The sequence below is a fragment of the Ptychodera flava genome, chromosome 19, assembly GCF_041260155.1.
Source record: "Ptychodera flava strain L36383 chromosome 19, AS_Pfla_20210202, whole genome shotgun sequence".
NCBI classification, from domain to species: Eukaryota; Metazoa; Hemichordata; class Enteropneusta; family Ptychoderidae; genus Ptychodera; species Ptychodera flava.
Window position 1 is genome coordinate 27,437,847 of NC_091946.1, and position 14,314 is coordinate 27,452,160.

The 14,314-nt window shown below is 38.0% G+C and overlaps 1 protein-coding gene across 1 annotated transcript; it reads right to left on the minus strand.

Annotated features, from left to right (window-relative positions):
• Positions 1-1,262: 1,262 nt before the first annotated feature.
• On the minus strand, positions 1,263-14,059 carry LOC139119131 (uncharacterized). The gene is made up of 10 exons (XM_070682785.1): positions 13,541-14,059; positions 11,758-11,994; positions 9,678-9,926; positions 9,126-9,247; positions 8,256-8,320; positions 5,723-5,886; positions 4,604-4,769; positions 4,165-4,220; positions 3,513-3,624; positions 1,263-2,923 (listed from the first exon to the last, which is right to left on the minus strand). Exons 1-10 carry the CDS (start codon positions 13,608-13,610, stop codon positions 2,713-2,715), a joined length of 1,452 nt encoding a protein of 483 aa, XP_070538886.1. The 5' UTR covers positions 13,611-14,059; the 3' UTR covers positions 1,263-2,712.
• Between the last annotated feature and the right edge of the window lie 255 nt (positions 14,060-14,314).

The following is a 14,314-nucleotide window of genomic DNA, read 5'->3' on the forward strand; positions in this document are numbered from 1 at the left end:
AACTTCAGAAAATGGTTGCCCGAGTGGACTACCAGTGTAAAAAGTTAATTTCGAGCCCTGTATTTGAAAAACAGACCGACAGAAAATGAGAAATTTAGGAGTTTGTTGGGTAAGAAAGTCTTTGACTGCACACTTGCATAGCAGACAAAGGGGTTGGATCAATTTCCATAATTGAAAGAGGTTTTCATTAAAACACGCGAAGAAGCAGTTTACACGAATTCATGCATAAAAAAACATCGCAAGAAAAAAGCGACAGGCAACTCACTGTATTTAAAAAGTGAAGACAGATTAGTCTTTAAAGGGACAACTGAGTAAACAATTCACAAAATTTTCATTGATCTTCTCCGAGATAATACCCATCTTTTCTTCAACTTCGTCTGTAGAAATGCTGATTACTAGCCTTGCATAGGCAACTTACATCTGTAGTGTCTTTTTGTTAACGATATGCAACGTTGATGTTGACATACGAATCCTTGTTCAGAAGAGAATTTATTGGTCAAAAGAATACTTGACACTTCACGCATACAAACTATGGCATTGATCAGTTGAACATTTAGCATCTCGGCATGACTTCAGGAGTAAAAAAAGAGGTTGTATTTTACAAGAGCAAAAACATTGGAAAACGAATCAAAGATATAGCTCATGGAGTTTAAACATACACTTTCTTTACCGAGATACTCGACTTCGATATGAATGACCTTGAAAAGTATGTGCGTTTTGGTTTTTGTTAATATTGAGTACTTTGACAGTTTCTCTTCTAGCGTAAAAAAATGGGATATACGTCTAGAGATTTGTTGTGGTACACTGCACGATACAAACCCTTATCCTCACATACAAAAACTCTTAAAAGTTCAATATACTACTAACTTTTCAGGCGGCAACTTACAGCTTTACGTTAAGGCTATGTCTGGGCTATTTTAAACACTAACCGTGTAGTACCTTGTTTTCAGATTTTGTCATCTTTTTGTTGCAGTAGATGGTAAAATGCAGTGCAGGGGGAAAACCGGATATTCGGTTGGCATGGCGACAATTTCAGGGTTAAAAATATGAGGAAATTTGTGGCAAAGATATCTATTGAACGAAAAGTCATACAACAACCGAATTTTTTCTGTAGCATTCAGATGTATGTGTATTACAATATGAACCTAAATCTATGACTGTATAAGACGTCAATATAAATTAAATCATAGTCATCTCGGTAAGATTGAAAAATTAATAAATTTCACAACTTTCCGTCAAGTTTCTACTATGACATGATTGGATGACCTTGTTTTTTGAGGTTTATTTTGTAAAGTATTTAATTTCACATATGTTGGCTGATTTTCATTGCATTCCAACCATTCTTTCAAGAGTTATTACTGCCACAAGAAACGAATGCAGTACAAAAGACAATTGTTAGGACTATTGGATTGAAATGTTTACAACATAAAGGTGATACTCATACTTCATGCAAAGTTTACGACCTCAAAATAGGGTATTCGACAAGTTTAAATTGTCAGTTAGAATTCTATTTACAAAAGCCTGGTTGTAATTGCTTTCTAAGTGAAAAATGAACTGTTAATTATCAAAAAAACATTGATTTTATAATCAGCATGATAATGAAATTCATGTGAGATTCTTTACTTGTTATGTATATGGACACCATAACGTCTAATATGGTTTGTTTTCTGGTTTAATTGCTATACCTGAATGAAAATCTTCATATGCCTTACAGTAATATCCACACAAAATATAAAACAGAATCATTTGTTGCAAATTTCTTCCGATTACTCATTGATCTGGCTTTTTTAGACTGCAATTAGTCTCAAACTCACAATTTCCACAACGCCATATTTTTACCTCTGAAAAAGCTGCTTCAATAAGCAAGCAAATGGTCACTACTTCATACATGATGCCATAACTCAACAAAGTTTTTAGGCAACCAAAAATAGCGATTTACCTGTTTTGAATATATAATTAGACTAAATAAAATTTGACCAGGGGTCAGTGGGAAAAAAACGCGATTTTCTCGATTTTAGTTAATATTTTTTGAAGAATGATATAGCATATTTGAAAGTATACATGTCGAGGGTGACAATGAAGGAAAAAAATAAAATTTGAATTTTGAGCATTTTGACCGACATTAGCCCAGACGATGGCCTTAAACCCATCCATTGGATCATCAAATAACGTTACCTCCGTCCGGTGACCGTAGAGACAGAGGCGGCTTTTTTGACAACTTTCTTGGAGATGATAAAAGTCGACTGAAAAAACTACAAAATTAGAAGTATTGACATCTCTCGTTTTACCTAATCAATCTGTAAAAGACAGCGACAAAATGACACGACTCCAATTAACTAAAATCTATACGATTTGAAAAAAAAAACCTTGAAAACAGGAGTTATGCAGCATTTAAGGTTGAATGCACCTCAGGGGCAAATAGTCGGACTCTCAAATATTTACAGTTCTTTTCTGATCTACCATTTGTGAGAGCTCATTTCAAAGTTCTTGTATTTCCCCTAGAATTAACACAGGGATGGCAGCCATTTTGAATTGCAAATATCGGTAACAGTTAGGTAATTCGTTTCTCTAGTACTAATTTTTGCAAGTTGACCCCTGATGATTCTTTATTTGGCTAGATTATGGTTGTAGATTCCATTTAGGGAAGTTAGAGGAAAAGTTTAAGCCCCCTTTCGAGGCGCATGATACCTTAAAACCCTGTTTTGTCCGCGGTCAACGTTGCACTGTTCGCTCATTTCGGAATTCTACATTTCCATCGCGGACTGTGGCGGCGCCGATGATGAAATCCTGGTAAACAGGGTCGGTCGACACCAGGTTGTCGTTGCCAGGTAACAAGTTTCTGGTACTCGAAGAAGGTGGAAGATACACTTGGTGCATCTCCAGCGATGGCTCTACCGCAGGGGCTCTCTTTGGGTCGTCGTCCCTTCAGAATGAAAGTAGAAAACTAATTTCTTTCAATTTCAAAGCGCGAACAACACCAAAATTCTCACCCAGCAGGGCACTAAAATTATTCATTTTTTAAATTTGCAGCCGTGAGAAGTACCTTATTGGCTTACGTTGACAGACTTACACACTAGTAATTATTAGTTCTTGCATTTGGCTTAAGGCCAAGTACATCCTTGCCTTTTCGATCATACAGAATCGCTTGCCTGGCTGTTTGCGGAAACACGGTTTCCCATAAATGTCTTGACAGGAATATGAAATCTCACCAGTGGTGGCGCTCTAAGGAAGGGCTGAAGTTTGCCACAACAGTCAAACTATTGCCATTTGCCACATTTTTATATGGCTAAGAGAACTTAGAGAGTATGACAATCAACCTTACACTGATTGTACATGAACAAGACAAAGGAGTGTAATTTAATACATTTTCTCATCGCTTTGTTAGAAATCGTCAGCTCAAGCTTTTCCAAAGTGAAAACTTATCGTTGCAGTTCCTTTGGTTACACCAAGCCACGTGAGACAGTGCTCGTAGCTTTTCCGCCAAAAGGGAGAGGTTTTGATTGAACACTTACTTATTTCTGCTACAGCAACATTTCCTTGTGTAGGCAGAACATATGATACACCCGCCAACCAGTAAGACACAGAACCATGCGGCGCTGGCAATAATCGCTATCAACTGCGCGTCTAAAAACAGATAATTAATATAATTAGATGAAACACCAAACGCACCAGTGCTGTCTAGAAAGCACATGTAGTGTAAATCTAAGTATTTAAGAGAAAATATACTCTCCACACAGTTTGGAAGAATGCATCTCACGCAGAGGTTTGTGGTCTGTTGCTTCTATGGACTCGGTCTGAAGTGTATCCATGAAGTAAATGGTATTTTCTAAGTCTAATTTTTGTGAAAATCGAAAATTTGAATTTTCCCGTACAACTAGAGTAGGGTCAGAAGTCATATCGAATTTCAAACATCAGTAGGTTTAAAATGGGTATGTTTGAGAGAGAGAGAGAGAGAGAGAGAGAGAGAGAGAGAGAGAGAGAGAGAGAGAGAGAGAGAGAGAGAGAGAGAGAGAGAGAGAGAGAGAGAGAGAGAGAGACAGACAGACAGACAGACAGACAGACAGACAGACAGGCTGACAGATAGACAGACAGAGAAACAGACAGAGACAGAGAGATGGAGAAAGACACAGAGAGACACAGAGAGAGGCAAAATATAATGCCTACCAGTTATTATGTCTTCGATCTGGCATCTTTTACCGTAATACGTCGAACTTGGGCATCTGTGGCAGACAAAAAAGTACAGCTTGAAATTGTCGTGTGGTCGGTAAAAAGAGAAACTTACACTCAGGCCTTCCCCTTTGTTTTTGTTACAAACTCAGAACACAAGAATATGTCAGAAAGGGTCTTCCCCCTGCCCCCCCCCAAAAAAAAAACGTTGAATTTGGTAAAAGTCTTGTAAAATTGCTGATATTTGAAATTCAAGATAGCCGCAACTATTGTGTAAATAAGTTGAGAAACTATATTTAATAAAAGAAACGACTGTTAGCGTCCCACTTCGATGGAACACCTGAACATGTAGAAAACTAACGTATAAACATTACATGTATCATAATATTAAACTTCAATGTATCATGATATTAAAATTCACATGATTGCTCCGTACCTGCATGAAATTGTATAAGAGAATGAATTTTGACGACATGTACCGCCATTTCGGCAATATGTTGGGTTTTCTGCGCAAGTTGCGATGCATTTGTCGTCCAGAGATTGGCATGTAACTCCTTCAGGACACGGCTTTACGTAACACCAGGTCACGTTGGATACAGTGCCTATAATTCAAATCAAAATGTTCACTTCCGGTCAATAACAGTGACTTTTCGGACTCAGCGTATGGCGGCGTATGGTGCTTGGGGTGACTGTCAAGTTCGACGTTTGGATCTATAGTTTGTGAGCTATGGCGTGGTCTAATACGAATGCAAAGTTTGAACGACGGAACGTTTCCAGCGCATAATGAACGATAGATCCCTGGCGGATCGAGTGAGCTTTGCATTCTGTCAGAGGGGGAACTTGAAGAACCCATCGACTAGAATCGAGTGCAACTACAAGAACACCATTTGGACGGTTCAATATTTGTTACCTTAAGAGCAACTATGCCGAAGCAAAAACAGTATATGCTTGCAGTGTGTTACTAGACACATATTGCCTAGTCTTTATACGGGCCATATTGCCCAATTTATTTATTTCTCGGATGGCTGTGCATTATCAGAAGCAAACTGCCGCCTCAGAAAATGCCATGATGATGGCAATGTTCATTCTTGAAGCACGCAGCTCTTCGGGGTAATAAAAGGGTGCTATAGCTCTCACGACAAAGTAATATGAGTTTAATGTGAGCATAGATTACGACCGAACATACACACAGATACAATATATATCATGCATATACAGATATATAGATGTAAACATAGATACAGCCTCTCTCACTGCATGTCAGGCTGTGCGCCTCGCAGTTTCTAAACTCTAGGTTGCTGAACTGTCTGGCTAAGCAAGCACTATAAGAAGACCAATGTGTAGCGAGACTAAACAGGTGAAGGCTAAACTGAATCAAGCCATGAGAGGGGCCACACATAAACATAGGTATATAGATATAAACATACATACATACATACATACATACATACATACATACATACATACATACATACATACATACATACATGTAGGCTGGCATGCATGCAGGCATATATGCAGGCAGATAAATAAACTAAAAGGCAGACAAACATACCGTCATTTTCGTAAACTTGAATGTGTTCGTCTAGCGCCAGATCGCCAAGAATAGGATCTGTTTTGACACTACTATACACTTCACGCAAAAATGCCAACTGTAAATTCCCGTAGATATCTTCATCATGCACAAGCGTCACGTTTGCTGTAACTCCGTCACCAGGCCTGAATAAAACCAGAGGAGTGGTACACTTTTTTAATAACACGGAAGTAAAATTTTAAATGGAAAAGACATAAAAATCACACATTTGTTAGGTGGGAATTTCTATGAGCAGATTATGGAATATATCTTTATCTATCTGTCTATCTATCTATCTGTCTGTCTATCTATCTATCTATCTATCTATCTATCTATCTATCTATCTATCTACACACACACACATACATACATACATACATACATACATACATACATACATACATACATACATACATACATACATACATACATACATACATACATACATACATACATACATACATACATACATACATACATACATACATACATACATACATACATACATACATAATGTTCGGCAAGATACAGGGCTCCACATCTGCGCATGTGCAATTTTGTATTGTATTTCTTTAACATCGGCCAAAGCAGGTATATAATAAGATCAAAAACAAAATGTGAAAGTCAAGAAGTTCGATCCTCTTCAATAAAGATTTGTATAAACTGATTTGTATAAACTATCAGGAAAAATTACTTTTTTCGACATTCACAACACTAAGACGGTGAAAGCCCTACTTATCCAAGAGCTTTAAAATGAACCCAAACAAGCAGTAGACAAGTAAAGCACAGTGAGAGTCAGAATATCTGTCCCCGAGGCGCAGCTTAACAAGCCAGAGAAGTTTGATCACATTACGAATTTTTGTGCATGGACTTTATAGGCTGTCGGTTGAACAACGCATTGAGTACAAGATAATTGTGTTGACTGTTCGCGTTTTGAATCAATTGGCTCTTCCCTACATATCCCACCTATTAACACATAATGAACCAAATAGAAATGTGCGTTCTAGGAATCGGCGACTAATGAGAGCAACACCTGCAAATATTGAGTCTTTCATCATATGATATGAAGTCATCGTGCTTTTATATCTCCCCACAGTTATGAAACAAGTTACCAGTTGAAATTAGACAGTGCAATACAATTGACACTTTTAAAAAGTAACTGAGATAATATCTTTTTAACAAGGCTTATGCTATGTGATATTTCTTTTAATTTCGTTTTTTAAAATTTCGTTTACATGTACAGCAACTATGATCAATTTGAGATACTGGCGCTTTATAAGTTTTTTTCATTATGATGATGATGATGATAATGATAATGATGATGATGATGATGATGATGATGATGATGATGATGCTGGTGATGGTGATGATGGTTATTATTATAAGGAAGGTATGAAGGTGAAGTACTACGAATTACGTCAAAATTAGGTTGTGGTGTCATTTTCTTGAAACTTTGCACAAATATTCTTGGAAGTTGTGCAAGTGCAAAAATGAAATAAAAAATGGGGGTCACCATGCTCGTTTCCATGGAAACGGACGTTAAAATGGCGTCGTTAGAAACAAATAAAAATGATATAATTCACTTAAACTAAAGAAAGCAATTATAAAACGCTTAGCAAATAAGTTAATTTTAATAAATACCAAGACTTAAGATCCATATCTATCGAATGTATAGTTTTCATGATGTTTGTAAAGAAATTTTAACATAAGTATCGATTACAAAATGACGATATCGAAATTATATCACTACATAATTTTCGAACTTTCTTCCTGTCGCTTTGAATGGTGTCATTTTGACCAAACTTGGTGAATAAAATCCTGACATAATACCATTTAGTTTACACTTTTAATAAAAGGGTGTCACCACGCTACTTTTTACAATATCTCCAGGTGAATGGGTAATATGCGCCATGTAAATGGGAGAGATATGTTAATTTTTCGCTCATATTGAATAAAAACCAGCTTCCTAGGGGGTCAAAAATGACAAGGTTATAGATCACATGTATTTCTAAGAGACTGGGTCAAAAAATTAGGTAAAAGCGCAATTTCAACAATAGCAGGTGATGTTAAATACATGCGCTACATAACCCATTTGCGGCAGGCTGGAGTTAAATCTGCGCAGAAACGTTCTAAAGCGCGTGCGCGACCGATTTCGTCGCACTTTACCTTAACCCTTTCACTACCATGGTTTGTCCCAAATCCATTGATTTCTATGGTAAAGTTGGACCTGTATACAGGGAACTGGGGGTGAAAGGGTTAAGGTAGTTCACGCCTTGAAAATAATAGACTCCAAATATTTAAAGATGGTTGAAATTCTAATGGTCGCCATCCCTGTATTATCTCTATGGAGTGAAACAAAATTCCCGATTTCACAAAACCAGTTCTGCTACATGTAAATTTTTTTTATTTCAAAATGAATCCCCACAAGTGGTAGGCGAAAATATCATCATTGTATAAAGGTTATAGAGTCCGAATATCTGTCCCAGAGGCGTATTCTACCTTAATTGTTACGTACCCGAACTGTGCCACTGCGCAAAATGGGTTCACATGGCGCCACCAATAGAGAAGAATATCATTTATCTGCGAAAAGCAAAATATTGAATATATTAAATCCCCTACATTTGCAATGGCGAATGCGCTATTTTTCTACATGGTGTTTTTGTTTACAGAGTTATATTCCTATGGTGGAGTTGGTTTAATACAACGTGAATCAAATTAAATACAGTTACTACTATCACCTAAGCTTGTCATGCTACGCCTAGAGGCATCAGAATGCCACTATAGAGTTGCAGTTCGTATCATATATCAGATGATGAACACTTTATTAAACAGCAAAACATTAGAATGAGTCGGTACAGTGATTTCAGCAGGAAACATGCTTGACCTCTAACTGACATTGACGAATTAAAACTTTTGTGATTGATTGACACTTCCTGTAGCATGATCCCAGTGCCTTTAATGAATATATTTCAAATTTTACATTGAACTCCCCAAAAAATCCATAAGGTGGCACGTCAATCAATATACGAGTGTACCTATCAGAATTATCGCTTTGCAAGCCCTAATTACTTTCAGTGAATTTACAAAGATGGAATCCCAACTCCGCTAGCCGAGGATGTTTCTTTGGGCAGACACCGTTGGTGAGAGAGACTATGTTGCGCCTGCGAAACAGCAAACCTTACTTACAGTACGATGTTTGAATCCGTGAAATGTACGGCAAATCTATACCATTTCAAGCAGGTATTTCGCCATACACAATTTTAAGGTTTAATATTCGAACATAGATGATATTGGCCGAACACTGAGGCATTGAGACACAGAAAACAGGGTAAATAGAAGACAGGGAACTGCTATTTGGAGAAGGTGGAATAAAACTCAAACGTACCGGAACTTCAAGCCTGTGAGCCAGGTTGTTGAATTGCAGCGAACTCGAATTGCCTAGCTCGTCTGAATATTCGGCATTGAGAATCAACATTCGAATTGTAAATTTTCGATCTTCTGGAATATCTAGCAAAACAGAACAAGTTTATATCAATTGAATCGACTCTTCCATCACACTCCTACCAGTGGTAAAATAATATCACGTAATTCTTCTGTCTTTATAAATCACAGAATAATGGAACAGAACGATTTAGCTTCATATGTAAGTATGAATCAGTAAAAATTTCTAACCTGAGAGAAGTTCTTCGTTGTTTTCGAGGCGGCCATATTTGATGCACTTTTGCTCTCTATCTTCAAGTGTGTATGATGTATAAAAGTTTGATCAATATCGCCCATTTCTAATTCATTTATGATTTTTCTCCGTCAACAAAGTCAACGTGAACCATCTTTCCCTTGTCTCCACCCCTCTTCAACCGCCTTTCTAATCTACTGTGTCTTTTTCAACTTGTGACAGTATCAAACATACTTTCACTACAACTGCGAGTGGGAACCCTACCTTGAAGCCGTAGAATACTCAACGACACCTGACAGGTACCCCTGTTGCCAGCGGCATCGGATGCAGTGTACGTGACCGTTGTCTGCCCTGTCTCCAGCAGTGCTGGAGGAGTGAGAGTTGACGTAACATCGACTGAGCCAGAATTATCGTCTGCCTCCGGTATGTTCCACGTGACATACCGTTCAGTCGACACTGTGCCGTAGTATAGGTCCTCGGTCGGGCATTCCAAGAAGGTTGGTCTTTCTACGTCTGTGGAGAGGAGTTTTAAGAAGACAAATTGAACAACATCATTTTTTCTTCAAAATGCGTTGAAGCTTGGCTTTGCCATTTTGCAATTCTCACCTATGAATAAGGGTATATTTAAATCAGGTTTCTTACCCCTCCCATAAAAAAAAGAAATCCCCTACACAATAAATACCTGGAATTGCTGTTATTTTTTACCCTTCAGCAATCTACCGCCATTTTCTCTCATAGTTGATGACTTGAAGGTAAGGATTATAATTTTACGATTTCCAAATACCGTTTACCTCGGAGGGATACCAACAGGTGGAAAGAGTATTTGAAAAATGCCCGGTCACGTGACTGTGACCAATTTGTCGTCTGCACTTTCTGACCAATGGCAGCTGGTTAGAGCGACAAGCAAACTTGGCGAGATTTTGCATTTGGACCTCGCAGAACTTGAACAGCTCATCAAAAACAAAGATTCAAGTGCAACAAATTTTGTCATTTAGCAAACTGAGGGCATTTTCGCTTTTTTTTGCGAAGAATCTGACACCACTGTGACCACTGTTTAGAAATCGTCAGGTGTACATTGTATACGTTCTTGGGAACTTTATGTGGAACGGTTTGGCAAAGTAACACAGAGATGTAGATTTTCAATGATAACTATACGGTATGACCTACAAAGATACTCTGATGTAGGTCGACATTATGTTTTCTGCAATGCTGGTAGTAAAAGCTGAAGGGAAAGAGGAACTCAACAAAGAGAACTGATAACAAAGGAAGACTGGCAAAATTATATTATGCTGTCGTCTCCTTTTGATCGTTCAACACCACGGGGGAAGTATGTAAATTGTAATGGGCAAAAAATCAGCAACCAGGGTAAACTTAATTATAATTTGTAAAAATTTCATGACATGTCAATGCAAAGAATACTTCAAAACAATAATAACAGCGCGAGCATGTGGTATGTTATAAAACACCTACTGCATAACCTGGCCTTAATTCGGGCTATAACGCCCGTTTATAACCCCTCGTGGCCGTGTGTTATACCAGTATACAACTCTATACCCCTGGGCCTAAGGCCTCGGGGAATACGCGATGTATTTTTTGGTAACACAGGGTCCCTCGGAATAATAAACGGGCGCTGTAGCCCTCATCACCAGGCAATAGTTGCTCACTAGAAAGTACGCTTGTACACACATATATACACAGGCGGCCAAAAAATTATTACTGAGTTTTTCTCACAGTTTTCTCTATCATTTTCTCTCCTTTTCTTCATGCTCTTACTGATCGGAGTAAATAAAATAAATGGTTATATAACCTAACCTAGTCTCTGTGACTCTTTATTTATTTTACACCCCATTACAAGGACGTATATCTCTCATACACACATGTTGTAATTAATTAGTCAACACAACTAATTATGCTAATCAGTGGACTTATCAGGGATTTTACGAGTTGGTCAACATCGCGAAAGAAAGGAAAGGTTACTACAATCCTTTTTCATTTACATCATTCTCTATCTTTGCAATGTTGACCAACTCTTGATAAGTCCACGGATTAGCATAATTAGTTATGTTGACTAATTAATTACAAGATGTGTATATGAGAGATAAACGTCCTTGTAATGGGTGAGTTAAGAGGCTAGGTTATATCATATAACCGTTTATTTTATTAATACTGTCTGGGTGGCCTGTTATATATACTTTGTATGGATGAATGCAAACATACAAATTCTTTATCTGTAAGATCGACATTAAATCGAGATGCATTATTTTTCAGCCACAAAATAGTTTAATCATGACGAGTCCTCAATCATCTGATACAAAAATACTGATAGACAAGCTTATTATCTCACCAGTCACAGTAATAACAAAAGCGCACAACTCATTGGAGTTGGTATTCACATCCTTGTAAGCAACTCGTGTGTCTCCTATTGGGAATTGGTCTCCCTGCATGTAGTTCGACATGGTTTCAATCTCCAACGAACCGTTGAGAACAGTCGGTTCAGTCCACCATACCGTGGCGTAGTCAACTCCGCTGTCTGTCCCAACGGTGAAATCACTCGGGCAAAGAACTACAGTCAACTTTGGCTCTGTCAGGAAATGTAACATTTAACACGAGAATTTCAAATTAAAACCTTCTAGGTATAATTTATGCTTTTGGCATTAGGCTCTCGGTAAAGTTAGAATTCAGACTGTCATGACTGGTCCTTCACTGATTGTGGCTTCAATTTGCCTGTAATAATTTTGAACACGTGGAAAAAAGGGTCGTTTAAGTTTTGTGAGAATAGGTCAATAGGTCAACGTCCTTACACATTGGATATTGCGTCGCTGTTTCTCAATTCGCAAACTATTCCATGTAAACTAAACTGCATGTCATGCAAATTCTTCTTGCCGTCTAAGTTATTCGAATTTGGTCAAGTAAGGTTTAATTCTGAGCATATTTGGTGATTTTTGGCTTCTTCAATTGCCCTTTCCTCTCATTCCCTTCGAGATTTTACACGAATGACCCAAACATTCTTTCGGAAAAAATATGAGCAAATATGAGAGACTTTCGTTTGCAATCGTTCACTTAACCCAAAATGATAAAATACAGTGACTGTCCTTGATAACATATAGCGCAATATGTAGCAGTAGAAGTTAAACATTCAAAACTCCTATTCATAATAACTGTCAGCGACAGCTCTTGACAGTCAATTTAACCCGATGAAGTTAACGTTAACGGACCGAAATGCATTAATTGTAACAAGTTTCAACATCAAAACTATATATAATTTTGTGTGGTATTGGCTTAACAAAATACGGCGGAGGGAAAGGGGGCAGATTATTATGAAAAGGATGCGATTTTACATACTTTTGGCGGGCATACCTCATGTAAAGCTCTAGTTAGGCAAAAATTTTATTCAGACATTATTCCGTGTGTATTTCTTTCCTCATTCAAATCGTGATATCTCTCTATCAAGGCCATAACGTGCTCCACCAAATTTTGCCAAAATGGAAGTTTCAATTTTAAAGTAGTCTGAGATTCCGGACACTAAAGAATTGTGAAAGTATGTTAGTTTTCCATGGACGTCATACGAGTCTGAGCTCATGAATTCAAGGTGACAAAACAAGGGTCAACTTGAGAGTCCCCGTAGGGGTGAACAATTGGAAGTACGATTCAATTTGATTCAAATGGGTGGAGACCGACACGAATACCGAATTTTATATGAGGACACGCCACCACTTTTTACGCGTTTATGGTGTATTCCAGCGTGTGGAAGCCGAAATTGTCCGTATTTAAAATCTACCAAACGTAAATCGTACAACGTTGGTAGACATCTGTTGGCATACAATATTTTATGTGTTCCCCATTCCGCCTTTAAAGCGCATGCGTGTTTTTCCTTTCACAACAATGCTGCCGACAATTAATTCACTTTTTGACTTAAAAATAGCACATTGTCAAAATACCCTAGCCGCCTGATCCTATAATGAGAATAAGAATAAAACCCCATTTTGATAATGTTAATCAACAAAATGATAGGTAAGGTTGATTCTAGGTTAAAGACTTTGATAATACTCAACAACGCGTTGGAACGCAAGACTTACTTCGTCAATTTGAATGAAAAAGGTATATGTTATGATGAGTTTTTAACCTACCTTGTGCTTGATGGGTCAACTGAAACAGCGCGGCTAGGATAAATAATGTGTGGATGTGCTTGGTAGCCATTACGATGATCTCGCGGGTGGGTTTTGATGATTGGAACGATAAGTTTATAGTCCCCCTTTCTCGACAGTGGGACAGAAGTTAGCGTAGACAGGCATCGTGTATTTACCACAGGGTCATGGTTGGGAAAGTGACCCGACATGAACGACAACAACAATCCCGTGACACAGTTCTGAATGTAGGAACAACAAGGCCCTACCGCGGCTAAACGAATCACCGTGCGCGTTAAACTTTACACAGCCAATTCGGGTTCTTTGAATATTTGTACAACGCACACGGTAACGATCGAAGGAGCCTCCACTTTTCAGACTGGGGAATATCGCTTTAGAATTGAGCTGGGTCCATTCTGTGCGTGTATAATAGGGAGCTTTTCAGAAAAACAGCAGCACGCATGAATAATCACAAACAATATTCACAACCTCGTGACCCTGCAGTGAGGTCACGCACAGACATAGGTTTGTAGTGAAATGCCGCTGTGGCGCTGAAATAAATCTCGGATCGTCTGTTAATGCGCCGTGCAGAGTTTGTGGTCATTTTAATACCTAGTGTCATTTTATCATCGTTGAATGTGACAATTTCATTCATAAAACAAAAGCAAATGTTACAGATTATATGATGGCCTGATACATTGATGTAATTATCTTTCCTTTTTGCCGCCATATTGTTCCCATTCAGAATTAATTCGGACCTCTCTATATATAATATGA

What these genes read in the sequence shown, in the direction of transcription:
- LOC139119131 (XM_070682785.1), bottom strand. Translation starts at nt 13,610, where the DNA reads ATGGCTACCAAGCACATCCACACATTATTTATCCTAGCCGCGCTGTTT. An exon ending in TGCGCAGTGGCACAGTTCGG is followed by an intron (nt 5,887 to 8,255) that starts GTACGTAACAAT and finishes GGTTTTATTCAG; the next exon opens with GCCTGGTGACGGAGTTACAG. An exon ending in TGTTGCTGTAGCAGAAATAA is followed by an intron (nt 2,924 to 3,512) that starts GTAAGTGTTCAA and finishes TTCATTCTGAAG; the next exon opens with GGACGACGACCCAAAGAGAG.